The following is an 18513-nucleotide window of genomic DNA, read 5'->3' on the forward strand; positions in this document are numbered from 1 at the left end:
AAAGAAGAAGAAAAGAAAAGAAGAAAAAAAATGTTAATACATAACAGTATAATTTAGAATAATATATTTATACTACACCTTATATCTAATATATACTAGAAAAACTATATAATATATTATGCCAGTATAACTAACTATTATCTACACTATATTATACCATAACTTATACTTAGTAAACATTAACCCGTGGATAGAAAGTAACTATTAATTTTGTAGCGAAAATATAAAATATGAATGAAAAAAAGTATAGATATACGAGTGCATTACATCCAAGTGTTATTATAATGCATAATACGCAGGTGTCGTAAAGGTTTAACGAGCACGAGTGAAAAAAAAAAAAACGAAAAAAAAAAAAAACAAAAAGAAAACCGAGGGAAAAAAAGAAAGGAAAATGAAAAGGGAGAAAAAAAATAGAGAAAGGAAAAAAACAGAGGAGAAAAGAAACATTTAAAAAGAAAATATCAAGTTTCGTGTAATACCAAAAATGAAAATTGAAATATCTAATGGAAGCCATGGAAAATTGTTGAAAAGTTAACGACCCTTCACTCTCGGCATCACACCTTCTATATTTGTTATCTCGTTTCGAAACGCTTCTACCTCTTTGAAAATGCAAAAGGAGAAAAGATGAATGAAGATTAAGGAGGAGGAAGAATTTTTGTTGTGCCACGTGCACGGCAAAACGTCGTTGATCCTCAAGTGTAGTATTTATATGCAGAAAAGAGATATTTGTATCCGGACACCGGATGCAATTTGGTAGTGTTAAATCTAGTAACAGCGACTTCCTGCAGCTTGACGCACTGATATTCTACACTAATGTGCGACACACCACATACATAAATACATACACATGCGCGTGTGCTCATACACATATAGATTAATACGTATATACATTGTATATATATATATATATATATATATATATATATATATATATATACGTATACAATGGGGATATAAAAGGTGATAGTAAAATAACTTTTATTTTCGTTAAGAGTCAGTCTCGTCGATGGTACATCCGAAAAAAAAACTCCAATAATTTTTGTTTACTGCAAATAAAAAAAAAAAAAAAGAAAAGAAAAAAAGAAAAAAAGAAAGGAAAAGGAAAAAGAAAATCATACCTATTCGAAAACCAATATATGTATTTTTTCAATTTCCTTCCTTTCTCTTTTCAATTGAAGTTGGCATAATTAAAACGAAATCCGAAACTTTTCGTTTAAAACGAACAAAACAAAATAAAGATCAAATGTTTTTCTCTTCGCAAAATAATAAACGAACATCGTGGATTATTTAAAAATTTGTAATAATAAGATCTGTCTTCTTTTATATTTTCATTTTTATATTTATTTCTTTAATCAAAATAACGAAAAATATTCGATTATTCAATTAATTGGGAATTCTATTAAATGAATCATTAACAAAATGGAACAGAATTATATTCGAGCAATTATAATATGTATATATATATATATATATATATATATATATATATTTACTCATTGTTTGTTCACTTGATTGCGTGTTTATTCTATTCCAAAATAACGACGCGGTATAAAATAAGAAGAATTTAATTGGCCGATAATTTTACAAATAGACATTTAATCGAAACAATTTCACCAATTTCATCTAGAAATTTTACTATTTAGAAAATAATTTTCTACAACAGTCAAATATTAAAAGAAAAAGAGATAAAGAGAAAGAGAGAGAGAGCGAGAGAGAGCGAGAGAGAGAGAGAGAGAAAGAGAGAGAGAGAGAGAGAATGAAATACCAATTGAAAGGTAAATCGAGCGCGTTTCTCGTAGTCAAAATAAAAAAATAAAGTAAAAGTATCAAATATTATACAGATATACTAACATATGTATGTATTACATATGTACTCGTAGATATCATGCGAGCACTCTCGGCGGATCGTGATCCCATATACTAAAGTAACGACCGGCTCGTCTACTGAATAACCATAAGGTACGACGCGTAGAGAGCTAAAAACAGGTCAAAATCGCGATCGAGCTCTTATACATACATACATACATATACATACACACACAAACACACACATATATATATATACATATATACATATGTACGTATGTACATGACTACATATGAATAACCATGGAATATTAATATACACTAGCAGGGTGGGGAGAGAGTGGCGAGGGGATTCCTCCCTTAAATTCCGAAATTAGACAGGTCGAGTTTAAGATAATCTCTTGCAAGAACTCGTCACTACGCACTTCCGTTCCATTTTTTTTTTCGACATTAAATATTAATGGAATGACAGATAAAGATGTAGAATTTGTAAAACGTATAGATCAAACGTGACATCAAACTTAATGTCAAACGAATGGAATTTACCTTTGTTTCTTGACCCTATGATATATTACATAGTGATATATTACTAAATGTTACTAAACTTTCTCTCTATTAGCTGAACTATCATCTGAATTATTTATATATAAATTTCACAATTTCGTTCAAACGTATCGTTCGTCGCAAACTTAAAAATAAATAAATGTCACGTTATTCTATATCTATATACGTATGTATATATGTGCATATATATATATATATATATATATATATATGTATATATATATATATAGGTATGTATTTAAGTACACGTGTACGAGCATACATTGAATTTCCAAAGATTGATTGACACGCGATTGAGAAAATATACGTGAAATAACATAAACCTTCGTAACACCATGCACCTATCATTAATGCGTTCTATTTTATTCGATTGTTAATCACTCGGAAAAGAGATATTATAATGTTCTCCTCGTAACTCAAAGGAACTCTCGAAGTTTATTCTTTACCTCTTTTGAAGAAAAAAAAAAAAATGCACGAGTTAGAAGGACGAAAGGAGGTAAAAAAATCCTCGGTCGTTGTATCGAGGAACGATAAGGGACGGGGATGGGGAGGGGAGAGGGAAGAAAGATAAAAAAAGAAAAAAAAAAGAAAAAAAAGGAAAGGTAAGCGAAAAAAAAAAGAAAGAAAATAAAGAAAAAGAGTACAAGGCAGGAGACACGCACAGGCTGCTACGAGACATTAGACAGAGGCTACGATAGAAATAATTTATTGCGATCGGTGAGGAAAGGAAAGGAAAAAAGTGTGTAACACTAGAGGGTGGTATAACGTAAATACACTTCGAGCGGGTTCACGTGGGAATTTAACACTGGTGTCGCATGCGATCTCATTCCTGGTGTCCTATGGCGAGTATAAAAAGGGCGGAAACCGCGACAGGATTTTGCACAGGACTCGGTGATACCGTGTGATTAATTAAGTGCACGACGATAAGTTGAATTCGAGAGAGAAAGAGAAAGAGAGAGAGAGAGAGAGAGAGAGAGAGAGAGAGAGAGAAAAAGAGAAGGGAGTAGTTTAGGTAGTAGTTGTGGTGATGGGGGTTGAATCGAGAAGGGGACAAGAGAAGAGTCCCACACCGGTGGAGTACTTCATCGCAATGATAGAATGGACCTGCCGCTTCCAGACACCTGTAATTCAAGATGGTGAACGAGAACAAGCCGAGCCATTCAATCACCTATCCTTCTCTCTCTCTCTCTCTCTCTCTCTCTCTCTCTCTCTCTCTCTCTTTCTCTGTCTCTTCGTCTCTCTCTCTCTATCTCCGTCTCTCGATCGCTCGATCGTCGATGCACACCGACGAATTTCCAATCGACATTTAATTTTCCCCCGAGACAACGACCAGAAATACCTTTAAATTCCGTAGAAAAGCAGTTTGCGTTCAACTGATTCACTCGCGCACAGGGCTCTCCTTATGTTGGTGTTAAAAGTAGAGAAAAAAGAGAGAGATGGCCGACAATGTAATCCAATACTTTGGGCAATTCGTCAACGTTGAAAAATAACAGGACCAAGCCTCGCCAATAATTCTTAACGTTCCTTTTCTTACAATATTTTTACACGTTTTACACTTTCACGTTCTTTTCCTTCTTTATTGCGCAATTTATTCAACATCTTTTATACATAATCTCGCCTGTCTAACGATGACGCATAATCCGTAACGAATGATTGCTTCGAAATAGTATCGCTACTGAGAAATGGTTGCTCGTAAAACGACGAAGCGTTTCTGAGAATTAACGATTTCATTTTAGCAACCTGTTAAACGTTCTACCGACGTGATCGAGTAAAATCAATTGTAACTCATAGCTTCGATAAGAAAAAATACGATGCATTAAATTAAAAAGAAAACATGAGACTCTTGTTTCAACCAATTAGTCATAGAGATAAATTATCTTATGTATATGCTAAATATCATAAATATATTATATAATCTAACAAATTACGAAGTAATTACAAAGTATATGATAAACATATATTATAACGTTCAATGTAATACATATACATACATATGTACATAAATATATAAATAAGTATATAGTATTATTAATTAACTAACTCGAAATAATCGTGTCCGATGATCTACTTGACAAAGTTGAATAATGAAGGATGAAGAGAATGGGAAAAGTGAGAAGACAGAAGAATTCGAAGAGGTAAAAGGTGAGAGAACATGAATGTACGTTTCTAATGCTATGTCCTACTATCTGAGTTGAATTGCCCTCTCCCCTCCTCGTTCTCGCTCTCTCTCTCTCTCTCTCTGTCTCTCTCTCTCTTTTTCTCTCTTTCTCTCTCTCTCTTTCTTTCTTTCTCTTTCAGTATCTAGCACAAACCCGTAAGAATGAAGTGCCACTGGGTGGGACCGGAAACGAATGCAGAATCCGCAAACTGTGCGCTGCCCTAGAATGATGAATGAAACGTAACTCCGGGCAACCGTTAGGGGGTGGTTAGAGGGTGGAGGATGGATTGTGAGAGTGGGACGAAGGGACTGAAGGGGTTGGAGAGAGAATAGCTCTGCTATACCACTGCGAATAGTTCGCCGTGTCTGTCCACCATCGTGAAACGAGGTATGCAATTTTCTGTCGCTTTTCAAGCCGGCATACCGGAAGGGACCGTATAAAATGCCGGAACTGTTTGCCACGTTTGCACCTGTCTTTGAAAACGTAACACAGACGCACACGTTAACACAACGCAAACGCGTCAAGATAATGAACAAATCTGTCACTCAAATCGGCCCATCGTGATGATCTTTATTTTCTTTTTTACTTCTTCGTCTACTACTTCCTATTTTCGCTTCTCTCCTTTACCGATTAAAATATCCGATAAAACATCTGATTTTCTCGATATATAATAAAATCTATTTAGCTATATGTCGATCTATTATATAATATTATTGGATTTTATGTCACTACAGCGTACTAACCCATTGCATCTTAAATGCATGCAACTCTCGATACTTCATTGAAAATTAACGATATCAACAATGTTAAATATCGATAAAAGAATTTTTTGAGTTACTTTTGGTATACAATACGTTTCTATAAGCGAATCAAAAAAAGTTACATATATACAGGAACTTGAAAATTGAAATTTTCTTCTAATGATATATGTTATTTCCTAATCTGGATTATCAACGAAATATAATGTAATCACTATATTCTACCAATAGAGATAATTGAAAAATCATTATTTCAAAATTGTTAACAAGGCGAAATAATTACATTATATTTAAAAACAATACAATGATAAACTTGTAAGAGACAGTGTATAAAAATATCAATTTCCAAATGGCATTACTGATTATAAGGACATCAACAGATAAGAAAGTAAGAGAGAGAGAGAGAGAGAGAGAGAAAGAGAGAGAGAGAGAGAGAGAAAGAGAGAGAGAGAGAGAGAGAGAGAGAAAGAGAGAGAGAGAGAGAGAGAAAAAGAGGGAGAATAAGCAAAGACTGAATACCATACTTAATGTTCCGAAAACTATCACTAGGGAAATTTTATCCCAAATAAATTTATACATTCTATCAACAATAAGTATTTTTAAATAAATGGAAAGTTGTATTTGTTTTTCTTCTTTTAGTTTCTATGATAGCTTTCAAGGCTTTCTTAGATGTTATACTTTATACAATATATTAGAATATCGAAGAAAGTACACAGATGCTACAATATGAATGCTGACGATAAGAAGATACATATGCGAGAAGAATAAAACCATAATTTAGTATTCCAAGTTCGTCTCGTACTCGTCTTTCGTTACACGAAAGAGGCAAAATATCTTCAGGAAATACTAAGGAAAAAAAAATAAGAGAGAAAGAAAAAAAAGAAGAGGAGAGAGAGAGAGAGAGAGAGAGAGAGAGAGAGAGAGAGAGAAAGAGAAATGAATGAAAAGAAAGAAAAGAAAATAGAAACAACATATCAATGATTCTATAGATTACTAATATGTAACTATTTTCAAAAATAAATAATGATACGACATATAACCAACTAATTAAAAAATCTACAAATGAAAATAATATTATGGCATATAAATCATTATATAATAGATATATAATAGAATAACAGAGAGACAGAGAGAAAGAGAGAAAGAGAGAGATGAAAGATAGAGTTAAAAATAACGTTGATTACAAATAATGCGAATGATTTCGTAAAATCCATGGCATTGTTGATTCTCCGTTAAATAAGAATAAAACTACGTAATGTCTTTGACAAACGTAAATGAAAATAATGTTTATTTTTCGACGTAATAGTACCGTTCCATCAAATGAGGCACAAGGACACGAAAGCAAACACGAGAGAAGTATGATTACACTATACATAAAAAGAAACGAACGAGACAATAAACGATGAGCGCAAACAAATGTTTTTACGTACTATAATCTCCCTTCATCCTTAATACCAAGCACCGTTCACAACCCCTTTCTTTTAACCCACCGCTCCACTGGTAACCTACAACCCCACCAACGTTATTTAACAAACGCACTACACATAGTATTACAAACTAACGCTTTCGGGAAAAGTTTCGAAAATGTTGTGCCTTTATCTTTTTTCTTTTCTCTCTCTCTTTCTCTCTCCCTTTCTCTCTATCTTTCTATCTATCTATCTATCTATCTATCTATCTATCTTTATCTATCTATCTATCTATTTTTTTCTATTTATATACGCATACGCGTGCGTGTAGAATGTAATTCACCCTACGCACACAAAATAAAATTCATATTGTCCGCCTAGTCAAATATCTGCATTTTCATTTACCACGTAATTACATCTCAACCGTGTCAACAAGCACGGTTGACACCATGCGAAGATTTTTCGCTCTAACGACGATTTTCAAAGCCTCCAAAATTTAGGTCGCATCAGACGGGAAAACGAGAAAAAAGGAAAATAGAATCGTATCATTATAAATGTCTATATTCGACGCGCATCCGTATCTACGTTGACTATATCTCTTATTTATTACATCTTACTTTTAATGGTCTATGCTGAATTTAAAAAAAAGTTTGAAACGGTATATGAATTTTTGTTAAATAACGACAAATGCAATATTCCAAAAGACTGATATTATTGTGATAGGATTAATTAAATTAAATTAATTAAATCGAATGATTTATCAAGTAAATGTACAACTTACCGACAGTCGACTGATCTATTAGTAATGAAAATTTTAAAAAGTATTTACTTTATCTAGATATTACCGATAGAATGATAAAACATTGAGCATGAGACATATGTTACTCTATGCGAATAATTCGTAACGTTTACCTTCAGCAGGTAATGTAGAATACTGTAGTTACCGGCGAATAAAATATAATTTTCCATGCTTTCTATGTATACATGTAATATACAATATCAGAGTCTATTCCACATTTTCTATAATCTTCCTACAAGTAAAATTAATGATTAAACAAATCTAACAATCGATATTTTTTCTATCGAACGATCGAATCAATAACGAAATTAATAACAATATAATTACGAAAATAATGGGATACTAAATTATTCTCTATTTATAATATTTTATTGAGTACACAATAATATAAATGTTAACGATAAATGTTACATTAAGCGATTTCTAATAGTTAATTATATTGAAGATATTAATTCGTATTTAATTTACGCTATACACGTAAACAAGTAAATTACGTTTTACATTTTAAACAAGAATCATTTATCGATGACATATAAATAACAATAGTTGATGGAAACTCCTTCAAGTTCGCCATTTCGATTTGTTTAATACAATTGTCTCCCAAAAGTAAATGATTAAGATTAGAAAAACCATACATGCTATCGAGATTAGTAAACAGATTCGATTTTAGATTAAGATAGCGCAATACTGTCGAGTTATTTAACCATAGAGATGGAAGTATAGTGAGATTATTTTCCGCAAGATCAAGTTTTTCTAACATATTCAAACTCAAGAAAGCATTTTTCGAAATTATCGAAATACGATTTCCACGCAAATTTAGTGTTTTCAAATTTCGAAGATTTACGAAATAATCCGACGTGATATTGGTTAAATTATTATATGCTATAGATAAACTTTTGAGAGAAGACAAATGGATCAAAAAAGATAAGGATGAAAGAGTATTATGATCTAAAGAAAAACGTTGTAAAGATTTCAACGTTTTAAAGTACGCTTCATGAATAGATTTAATATTGTTTGATGACATATCCAGATCAACAAGATTTTTACATTTGTCAAGATTCAAAATTAATAAATTAATATTTTTGCATTTACGAACTGACAATATTACAAGATTTGATAAAAGTTCCATATCCTTTTTTATATCGTCATTACTGTCATAATAGGAAGGTTGCACGCTTAAGGAGCTTAAACGCATTGAATAATCATAATCATAATTAGGATATGCTGAAGATTGGTCATGCAGTTCTAATTGATTCTCACTTAAAAATAGGCCAGAAATATTTTTTGGAAGTTTTAGCAAATTAATAGAGACTGTGTTTCCTTCCAAATACAAATATTGCGTCGTCGCAGGTATATGATAAACGTAATCGGAGGTCAGCTTATTATTGGATAAGTAGAGATGCGTCAAACGAGGAAATGAAGATGTAAGATACGCAGGTAAAAATTCTATATTATTTCCGCTAATATCCAAATGCGTAACATGAGGAAGGGCATTTTCAGGTGATATTTCTGTAATTTTATCGGGTGAAATTGTTGAATACTGATTGAATGAATAGCTTTTTGACATTGTTTTAGCTAAATTTAATTTTGTTAACGAAGAGTGTTTAAAATATTTTAGGAAGTTGTCCAATATATTCAATCGATAATTCTGTTGCATATTGAGACAGTGCAAATTTGGAACACCTTTGAAAGCATCCGGATGAATATCAATGATAGCATTATTCTCAAGATTAATAGATTGCACGATAACGCTTTCAATAAAGTTTTTGTTCAATATTTTCAACTCAATGTTATTTAATTTTACGATGTCATATTTTGAATTATCGCACTTATCCATCGGTTCTTCAAAGTGGAGGCTGAGATCTTCTTCGAATTTTTCTGGGCAAAACGATATCGTCGTAGCAAATACACCGTGAATGAACCCCATGCTAATAATAGCCACATGGATAATAAACATACTTGATTGCCACATTATGAATATAATCTGTGAATAAATAGCAATTTCTAATCAGTCACATTGCTGCATTTTTGTCGAATCGGAATTAAATACAAGGAAAATATGTAATAACGTTCAAGTGTTATTAGAAATCAATTGAAAAGATAATTCGTATGAACGGTAATTTGTTTTCTTATTTATCTCATTTCATAAATCAATTTAACTCAAGAGACGTAAAGACATAATCAAATAAACTCGGAGAAATATAAATTAATTCATATATTAGTAATCTATAAATTGCTTTTCAATAATTCACTGTTCTGTGATCGAAGGATCAACTATATGATTGTATTTATCGATAAATTTCTCAATATTTCAGCTATCGTATGAATTAAGTGATTGTATATTAAATGTTTTTCTATTATCGATAGAAATTTACTTAACGACAAAGATTGAAAAAATATAAATTTGTTATTGGATAAATTCCTTTAATGTTAAAGGAATTACATTGGAAATTTATGAATTGAGCCTATTTTTCGGATCTTGTTATGAGCTGCATAGATATCTTCTGATAAGATATCTTCTAATCGGTTATTCAAAAGATCAAAAGTAATTAATTCAGAAATATTCATAAATATATACTAACTTAGGCTGTTTATTCTCTTATTGAATATCTTAAAACATTTCAACCTTGTCATTTCATTTATATGAAGAATTAAACAAAATAGATTCTTTTATACATAAAACTTTTAAAAAATGTATATTCATTCACATTTTGCAAATCTGATTCTCTTATATACATTCACCACTCGTATTAATATAACGCTCGTTTAAGTTACGCTTATTTAAAATTTTATAAAATCGCTATTATATATATCGCCTTTTATCGTAAAATTCATTTTATCGCAATTTTAAAAATCTTCGGTTAAATATATATCGCTTTAAAATTGAACAAATTCTAGTTACAAGATACACAGAAAATAAACCTGACTTGATAAATGAGTATAATCGTATCTTCTAAAAATATTCGATTTTTTCACTTTTATATCATAAAAAATTAATTTGCAAAGCTTTAAGCACGCTTAATGTAGTACATTAATTTCTTCGTGCCTATTACAAATTTTAATTATTATATATAAAAGTTATTATATATAAAAATATTTATTTATTATATATGAAAAGTTATTTATTAGATATAAAAAAAAGGTAATTTAATTTGACATAGTATATGCATATTTCTGTGACTTTTATAGGTACGTCCTTATCTACTGGAAATATTAAATAATTGTAAGACAAGTTCAATGATGTTACGATTAGTATGATCTTCGAACAATTAATATATTTTTATAATTATCCACATTATCAATTAAATTTTTTTAATTATAAATTTCTTAGATATATTTACCTATATAATTCTGATAAACAAATTGCACAAATGATTTTGATGATGTTGAATGACTTTAAATGTTAGGTAAAATTCAACTTCTTCTGTCGATAGATCTTTCAACTTGACACGAATATCAACGTTTGAAACCGACATAGAACGCTAAAGTGACTATATATATTTTGACGTATAAAGGAATCTTTCTTCAATATCTTATCAAGCTTTATTATGTATATGTCAGCAAAGGATCATATGTAACGTATTCTTATTACCATGCACATAAATTTGCTGAATAAATCACACTTATTTTTTTAAATCTTATTTATTAGTTTATCATAACAAAATTTACCTAAAATATGTGTAAACATCTAATATAAACAATATATTTAAATATGCATATGTTCAAATATATAAAACATATAAAAAGCAATTCAGTTCCAATTTTATTTCTCTTTTAAATATCTTTAATAAATGCTTCTATATGTTACGTACAAATAATTACATTTTTTTTATTCCAACTAATTTTCAAATTATCCTCGATATTTCGATACAATTATTGTTTTACAAATGACGTTCACCGCCATTGATTATACAATTTTATAATGGTTTACGAAAACAAAGAATCCAAGGCAATTCTTGACTGATTTCAATGAACAATGTTTCAATTTAAAAATTTAAACCACTTTAACTTCGTTGAATTTTTGAAAAAGCTTCATTTTCCTTGAAAAAATGGAATATATATAAATACATATATATATGTATGTATATATGTGTAATTATCAAAACCACGTATTGTCTTCGATAAACACAAAATCAACTTTAATATCAATCTTTAATCAACCTTAATACCAAGCACCGTTTGCAACCCATTTTTCTCAACCCACAGCACCATCGATAACTTTTACAATTTCAACAACGTTGTTTAACGAACATGTTACACATAGTATTGCAAATTAACACTTTCGAGAAAAGTTACGAAATTGCTGTGCCTTTGTCTTGTTCTCTCTATTTCTATCTCTTTTTATCTATACTCACACAAAAAACAAAATTCATACTATCCGCCTAGTCAAATATCTGCATTTTCATTTACCACGTAATTACATCTCGACCGTGTCAACAAGCACGGTTGACACCATGCGAAGATTTTTCGCTCTAACGACGATTTTCAAAGCCTCCAAAATTTAGGTCGCATCAGACGGGAAAACGAGAAAAAAAGGAAAATAGAATCGTATCATTATAAATGTCTATATTCGACGCGCATCCGTATCTACGTTGACTATATCTCTTATTTATTACATCTTACTTTTAATGGTCTATGCTGAATTTAAAAAAAAGTCTGAAACGGTATATGAATTTTTGTTAAATAACGACAAATGCAATATTCCAAAAGACTGATATTATTGAGATAGGATTAATTAAATTAAATTAATTAAATCGAATGATTTTTCAAGTAAATGTACAACTTACCGACAGTCGATTGATCTATTAGTAATGAAAATTTTAAAAAGTATTTACTTCATCTAGATATTACCGATAGAATGATAAAACGTTGAGCATGAGACATATGTTACTCTATGCGAATAATTCGTAACGTTTACCTTCAGCAAATAATGTAGAATACTTACCAGTAATGTAGAATAGTTACCAGCGAATAAAATATAATTTTCCATACTTTCTATGTATACATGTAATATACAATATCAGAGTCTATTCCACATTTTCTATAATCTTCCTACAAGTAAAATTAATGATTAAACAAATTAAACAATCGATATTATTTCTATCGAATCAATAACGAAATTAATAACAATATAATTACAAAAATAACGCAATAATAAATTATTGGCTGTTTATAATATTTTATTGAGCACACAATATTATAAATGTTAACAAAAACATAAATTCAATTTTTAATAAAATATAATTTGTACGATAGTAAGTCGCATTTATGCTAAAACATTTTTAAAATTACAATATAAACATTACACATGAATTATTCATCCATGACATATAAACAATAACAGTTGATAATTTTTCGAAATTCGCTATTTCGATTTGTTTAAAACTAATATTCCCAAAAATTAACTTATTCAGGTTAGGTAAATCATATATAAACATACTATCGAAGCTCCTAAACGGATTCGATTTTAGATTAAGATAACGTAGTCTACACAAGTTAATCAACCACCAAGGAGGAAGTATAGTGAGATTATTTTCCGCAAGATCAAGTTTTTCTAACATTTTCAAACCAAAGAAAGCATTATCCGAAATTATCGAAATACAATTTCCACGCAAATTTAGTGTATTCAAATGTTGAAGATTTGCGAAACAATCCGACGTAATATTGGTCAAATTATTATATGCTATAGATAAATTTTTGAGAGAAGACAAATGGGTCAAAAAAGATAAGGATGAAAGAGTATTATGATCTAAAGAAAGACGTTGCAAAGATTTCAATGTTTTAAAGTACGCTACATGAATAGATTTAATTTTGTTTGATGACATATCCAAATCAACAAGATTTTTACAATTTTCAACTCCGCAAGTCCCTGAATAATAGCTCCTGCAATTGCGAATAGACAATACATTAAGGTTATCAAAGTTTCTAATATAACTTGTTATAGTATTCTCATTAAGAAATAAAGCAGAAATATTTTTTGGTAAATACGACGGTTTAATATTATATTGATTTCTTTCAAGATATATAACTTGTGTTGACGGAGGAATATTGTCCAAATTTGTCAATCTATTACCCGACAAGTAAAGATGCGTTAAACTGGGAAATGAAGATTTAAAATACTGAGGTAAATATTCTAAATTATTTCCGCTAATATCCAAATGCGTGACGTGAGGTAGGAAACTTTTTAACGGTATTGCAGTGTCAGGATATGAACGTAGATTTTCATAATCGTACGCAACTGTTTTTGAAAAAGCTCGATGTAAGTTTAGTTTCACTAATGAAGTGTGGTTAAAATAATTTAAAAATTTGTTGAATATACTCTTTGCAGCGTTCTGTCCAAGATTGAGACAGATCAAATTTGGAATACCTTCGAAAGCATACGCAGAGATATCAATGATAGAGTTGTTTTCCAGATTAATGGATTGAACGTTAAAGCTTTCAATAAAATTACGGTTTCATACTTTCAGATCAATGTTATTAAGCTTCACGATGCCATGTTCTGGATTGTCACACCTGTCCATAGTTTCTTCAAAATTCAAACTAAGATCGTCTTCGAATTTCTCCGGACAAAATGACATCGTTATAGCGAAAACACCGTGAATGATTCTCATAATAACAACCATATAAATAATAAACGTACATGATTGCCACATTATGAATACAATCTGTGAATAAAAAGCAATTTCTAATCAGTTATATTGCTCCTTTTGTATCAATACGAAATAATATTTTAATACAATGAAAAAATGTAGTAACATTCAAGAGTTCTTGTAAATTAATTCAAAAGCTAATTCGTATGAACGTATTGTTGTTTTATTTATCTCATGTCATAATACAATAAGACTATAATTATTTTTATTATATTTATCAAATTATATCTTATACCCAAAAGACATAAACATATATATATAAATACATGAACTCGAAGAAATATAAACTATTTTATATTTTAGTTATTTATAAATCCTCTTTAGATAATTCATCGTCTTCCGACAGTGAAATCAAATATATGGTCGCATTTTCAGGTAAATTTCGCAATTTTTCAGGTTTCATATGAATGAAGTTATTGTTCATTAAGTCTATCCTTATTACTGGCAGAGATTCGATTAGCGATAAAGATTCCAATAATATAAATTTGTTATTCGACAAATTGAGATAACGTAGATTTCTTAAATTATTAGCCCATCCGACCGGTAATTTAGCTAAATTATTACTTTCTAAATATAGTTCCTCTAATGATTCCAATTCAGAAAATGTATTTTTATGAATATTTTCAATTTTATTATGATCTAAATACAATTTTTTTAAAATCCGAGCGTTGCTTATATCTTCAGAGCCTATTTCCCGGATATTATTATGAGAGACATATAAAACGGATAAGTTTGACAAACGACTTGAACTATTAATTGAAGATAATTCGTTATGATCTAAATATAGGTTTTCTAATAAATCTAAGCCATAGAAGACTTCTGGTAAAATATGTGCTAATTGGTTATTCGAAAGATTCAAAGTAACTAATTCAGGTGTATTCTTAAAAATAAACTGATCTAAACTGTCTATTTTGTTATTGGATATAGAAAAATATTTCAATCTTGGCATTTCACCTATACATACATATATATTATAACAATATTTATTGATACCTTCTATGTTATTATTATCTAATCTTAATTCAATTAAATTCGTAAAATAACGTAGATCGACGTTTGTCAAATAATTATTACTCAGATTGAGATGCGTTATGTTTTGGTTGAATAGTATAGAATTATCATAGTAATTGTAAAATTGATAAAGATTATTATTAGATAAATCTAAATGCTTTAATTTAGGAAATGCTGATTTTCGATTAAACTGATTATACGAGTTCTGATGACTTACGGGCCATCTGATCGATGATATTTTATTACTACTTAAATCTAAATAACGAAGTTCGGGATATTCTCCCATAATTTCCAAGTTTATATCATAATAAGATATCGATTGACCTGCCAGTACCAACACTTTTATATTATCATGACCGTTAAAGGAAAATAAAGAGGAAATGTAGTTTCTTCCCATATTTAAATATTCTAGAGATGGTAGATTATCAAAAGCACCAGATTCAACCGATTCTATTCGATTTCCATCAAAGTTCAAACATGTTATGAACGGAGTATTAAGGAAGTCTTTTCCTAATACTTTTATAATTGTACTTGAAAAATTGAACGATACATTGAATCTCTCGCAATCTATTTCCAAGATATACTCCTCCATATCTGAATCCTCCGTCGTATTTATATGCAATGATAATTCTTTCTTCTGTCTTAAGTCTCTCTTATATATTTCATTGCTATCCGAAACTAATCGGTTGGCATAACTTATCTCCAACGATCCTATTGCGAATATCGTTAGATAAATTAAAATAGAATATGAGACACGTACTGTTTGCTTTTTCATGATATTCGTATCCTGGAACATTAAATGCATAGGTTTTGAAAAAATGCTACTTTTCATTCCGACAATACTATTCGAAAATTAAAAAAAGCTTGAATACACATTATAAGATCACTTTTTCCACCATACTTAGAACATTTTGATGTTAAGTTTTGAACATGCTTCATATAGCAAATTAAATTTTTTCGTACCTATCAAAAATTCTAGAATTCATCATTCATTATACAAAAAAATTATTTAATTCGAATTAATGTATGAACATATCTGTGATGTCATTGTATTTACTTATGAGAAATATTAAATAATTCCAAAATACGTTCACTAACAATATGGTTACCAAGGTCCTCTTATAAATATTTAAGTTTAATAATTATCCATATTATTAATTCAATTTATTTACTTATGTATTCCTTAGATATATTTACCTATATAATTCTGATGAACAGATCGCACAAGTGATTTAAATGACTTTGGAAGAATTTAAATTTTACGAAAAATTCAACTTCTTCTGTCGGTAGACCTTTCAGTTTTGAAAGGATGTTAATATCTGAGTTCGAGATAGAACACGACGTGATTCATTCCTTTTTTATGAATCATTCCTAATACACGTGATCAGATCAGGAGCGTACTGACAAAATTCAGAGACCCTTATTATTTTTCGTACAAGAAGTCAAAGAAATCCTAAGAATAAACTATAGAAATATTATCCCACATACAATAATTGAATATTTTTCGCCAAATTAATAGTTGAAGTCTCGTGTTTCTTTCATAGGTTTAGCTCGTGACTGTTTTGCTTATATCTTTTGAAAAAGATGGTCTGATTGAATATACTATAAAATTGTAAATGAAGTATCATGGATTTTGTAGCTGTACGATTCATCATTTTCTTTCTTTATTGGATCAATGTATACAAATGTAATCAATGAACTTATTCATTTTACAATTTAAATTATATTTAAAATTCAAATCCAAAAAATTAATCGCTTATCCTTTCTACATGTAAATTATCATTAACGACTGAAAATCTATAAAAATGATTAAAATAAGCAGTAGCGTTTGTTTCTGCAATTTATATATTATTTTAAAAATCGATTTATTCAAATCATTTGATCTCAATTTGTAAATATGTACAATATATCTTCTGTACATACATTAATAATAAAAATAAAACAGAAAATGTTTAAAAGATGTAATTGTAAAATTTGTAATTACATTAAGTAATTAGAATTTTGTAAGTATATTAAGATAAATGAAGAAAACTAACTAAAATCCCATTATATCTATTGTTTCAAAATAGATATAATCGTGATGGGGATATATTTACAAAAGCAGATTAATAGCAATAAGTCAAAATAGATATAGTATTAAATTGAAACTAGACAAGGAATAGTAACATCAAAATTATAATATTTATAATATCAATTAAATTAAACGAATAAACTTATCTTAAAATATTATTCTATTTTAACTTAATTCATAATTTTTTATATACTTGTCAATGCTCCTTAATATTCTTTTATTTTTTAAACTCTTTAAGTTTAGTATAATCCTTCAAAGTATCATTTTAATTCAATAGAAGATATTCAAAAGAATAAATTTTCTAATTCACAGAACGTCATACATTAGTCTGAGAAAAGATACATTGTATAATGTAAAGTACACATCTATTTGTGTGTCTGTGGGTATTATTAATATAAGGAACAAACTACATATGATATCTATGCAACAATTGTAACGATGATTTAAATCTAAAAAAAAAAAAAACATTATTACTTTCATTGTTATAATAAATAATTGTTAAAATTGTTAAGGAAACGTTTAAAAAAAAGCTTACTTATCTAAATGATTTGTTGATTCTTCCATTCTATACCTATATATTCTATAGTATCATGAAAAAAATCCATTAATATAGTCTCTAATAACTTATAAGAACAGAACAGCTGAAACATATTACAAATTAGAGAACAAGAAAATATAAAACATTTTATATAAATCATTTCTGAAGGTAATACATGTAAAAATATTATACAAAAGTATTAATCAAAATGAATATCTTATAAATTGAATTTAAAAAATTATAAAAACTTAAATAATTAATTGAATTCGTTATTTTTTAAATGTACCAAAATATACAGCCATATGCTCAATAGTATTTCCTTAGTATCTTAAGATGCAAACTCAACTAATATCAATTGTCCAGATCTCGTCACTTGGAAATAACTGTATACGAAGATTCAATTTATAATAAAAATCTAATAAAATTTTCTAAAATAAATCAATAACGGCAACAGAAAACTCCATGACAAATAACCTAAAAAGAATACAAATTCTTATACCATTCTATGTAATAATGAACTTTCAATAAATTAATCGTTATAAAATTAGACTAAAAATGTTATGTAATAAAATACGTAACTAAAACAAAATTAATCAATTTTTTCGTAGAATTCACCAAAATGCTGTAATAAAAATTAATATCTCTTTCCTTCAATGTATTCGAACGCTCGGCTGTTCTTAATCTTACACTTGTTTTGGAGAATTTCCTGAAAGCATACACACTAATGTTTATTTCTATATCAAAGGTTATG

The 18513-nt window shown here is 29.1% G+C and overlaps 3 protein-coding genes across 3 annotated transcripts; all 3 read right to left on the reverse strand.

Annotated features, from left to right (window-relative positions):
* Positions 1 to 7888: 7888 nt before the first annotated feature.
* Positions 7889 to 10973, reverse strand: LOC146873126 (uncharacterized). Its single transcript, XM_085655719.1, has 2 exons — positions 10834 to 10973; positions 7889 to 9476 (listed from the first exon to the last, which is right to left on the reverse strand). Exon 2 carries the CDS (start codon positions 9462 to 9464, stop codon positions 7983 to 7985), a length of 1482 nt encoding a protein of 493 aa, XP_085511845.1. The 5' UTR covers positions 9465 to 9476; positions 10834 to 10973; the 3' UTR covers positions 7889 to 7982.
* A 1693-nt stretch (positions 10974 to 12666) lies between these two features.
* Positions 12667 to 14145, reverse strand: LOC146873127 (uncharacterized). Its single transcript, XM_085655991.1, is given in 1 exon segment — positions 12667 to 14145. A coding segment is annotated over 1 exon segment (1365 nt). The 3' UTR covers positions 12667 to 12780.
* A 124-nt stretch (positions 14146 to 14269) lies between these two features.
* Positions 14270 to 16487, reverse strand: LOC118449508 (uncharacterized). Its single transcript, XM_035884161.2, has 2 exons — positions 16351 to 16487; positions 14270 to 15940 (listed from the first exon to the last, which is right to left on the reverse strand). The coding sequence occupies exon 2, from the start codon at positions 15926 to 15928 to the stop codon at positions 14450 to 14452; it is 1479 nt and encodes a 492-aa protein (XP_035740054.2). The 5' UTR covers positions 15929 to 15940; positions 16351 to 16487; the 3' UTR covers positions 14270 to 14449.
* Between the last annotated feature and the right edge of the window lie 2026 nt (positions 16488 to 18513).

The sequence above is a fragment of the Vespa mandarinia genome, chromosome 3, assembly GCF_050613455.1.
Source record: "Vespa mandarinia isolate Hongniang chromosome 3, ASM5061345v1, whole genome shotgun sequence".
Taxonomy (NCBI): domain Eukaryota; kingdom Metazoa; phylum Arthropoda; class Insecta; order Hymenoptera; family Vespidae; genus Vespa; species Vespa mandarinia.

Bases quoted from the DNA above. Each gene is read 5' to 3' on its own strand.
- LOC118449508 (XM_035884161.2), bottom strand. From the start codon at position 15,928: ATGAAAAAGCAAACAGTACGTGTCTCATATTCTATTTTAATTTATCTA.
- LOC146873126 (XM_085655719.1), bottom strand. From the start codon at position 9,464: ATGTGGCAATCAAGTATGTTTATTATCCATGTGGCTATTATTAGCATG.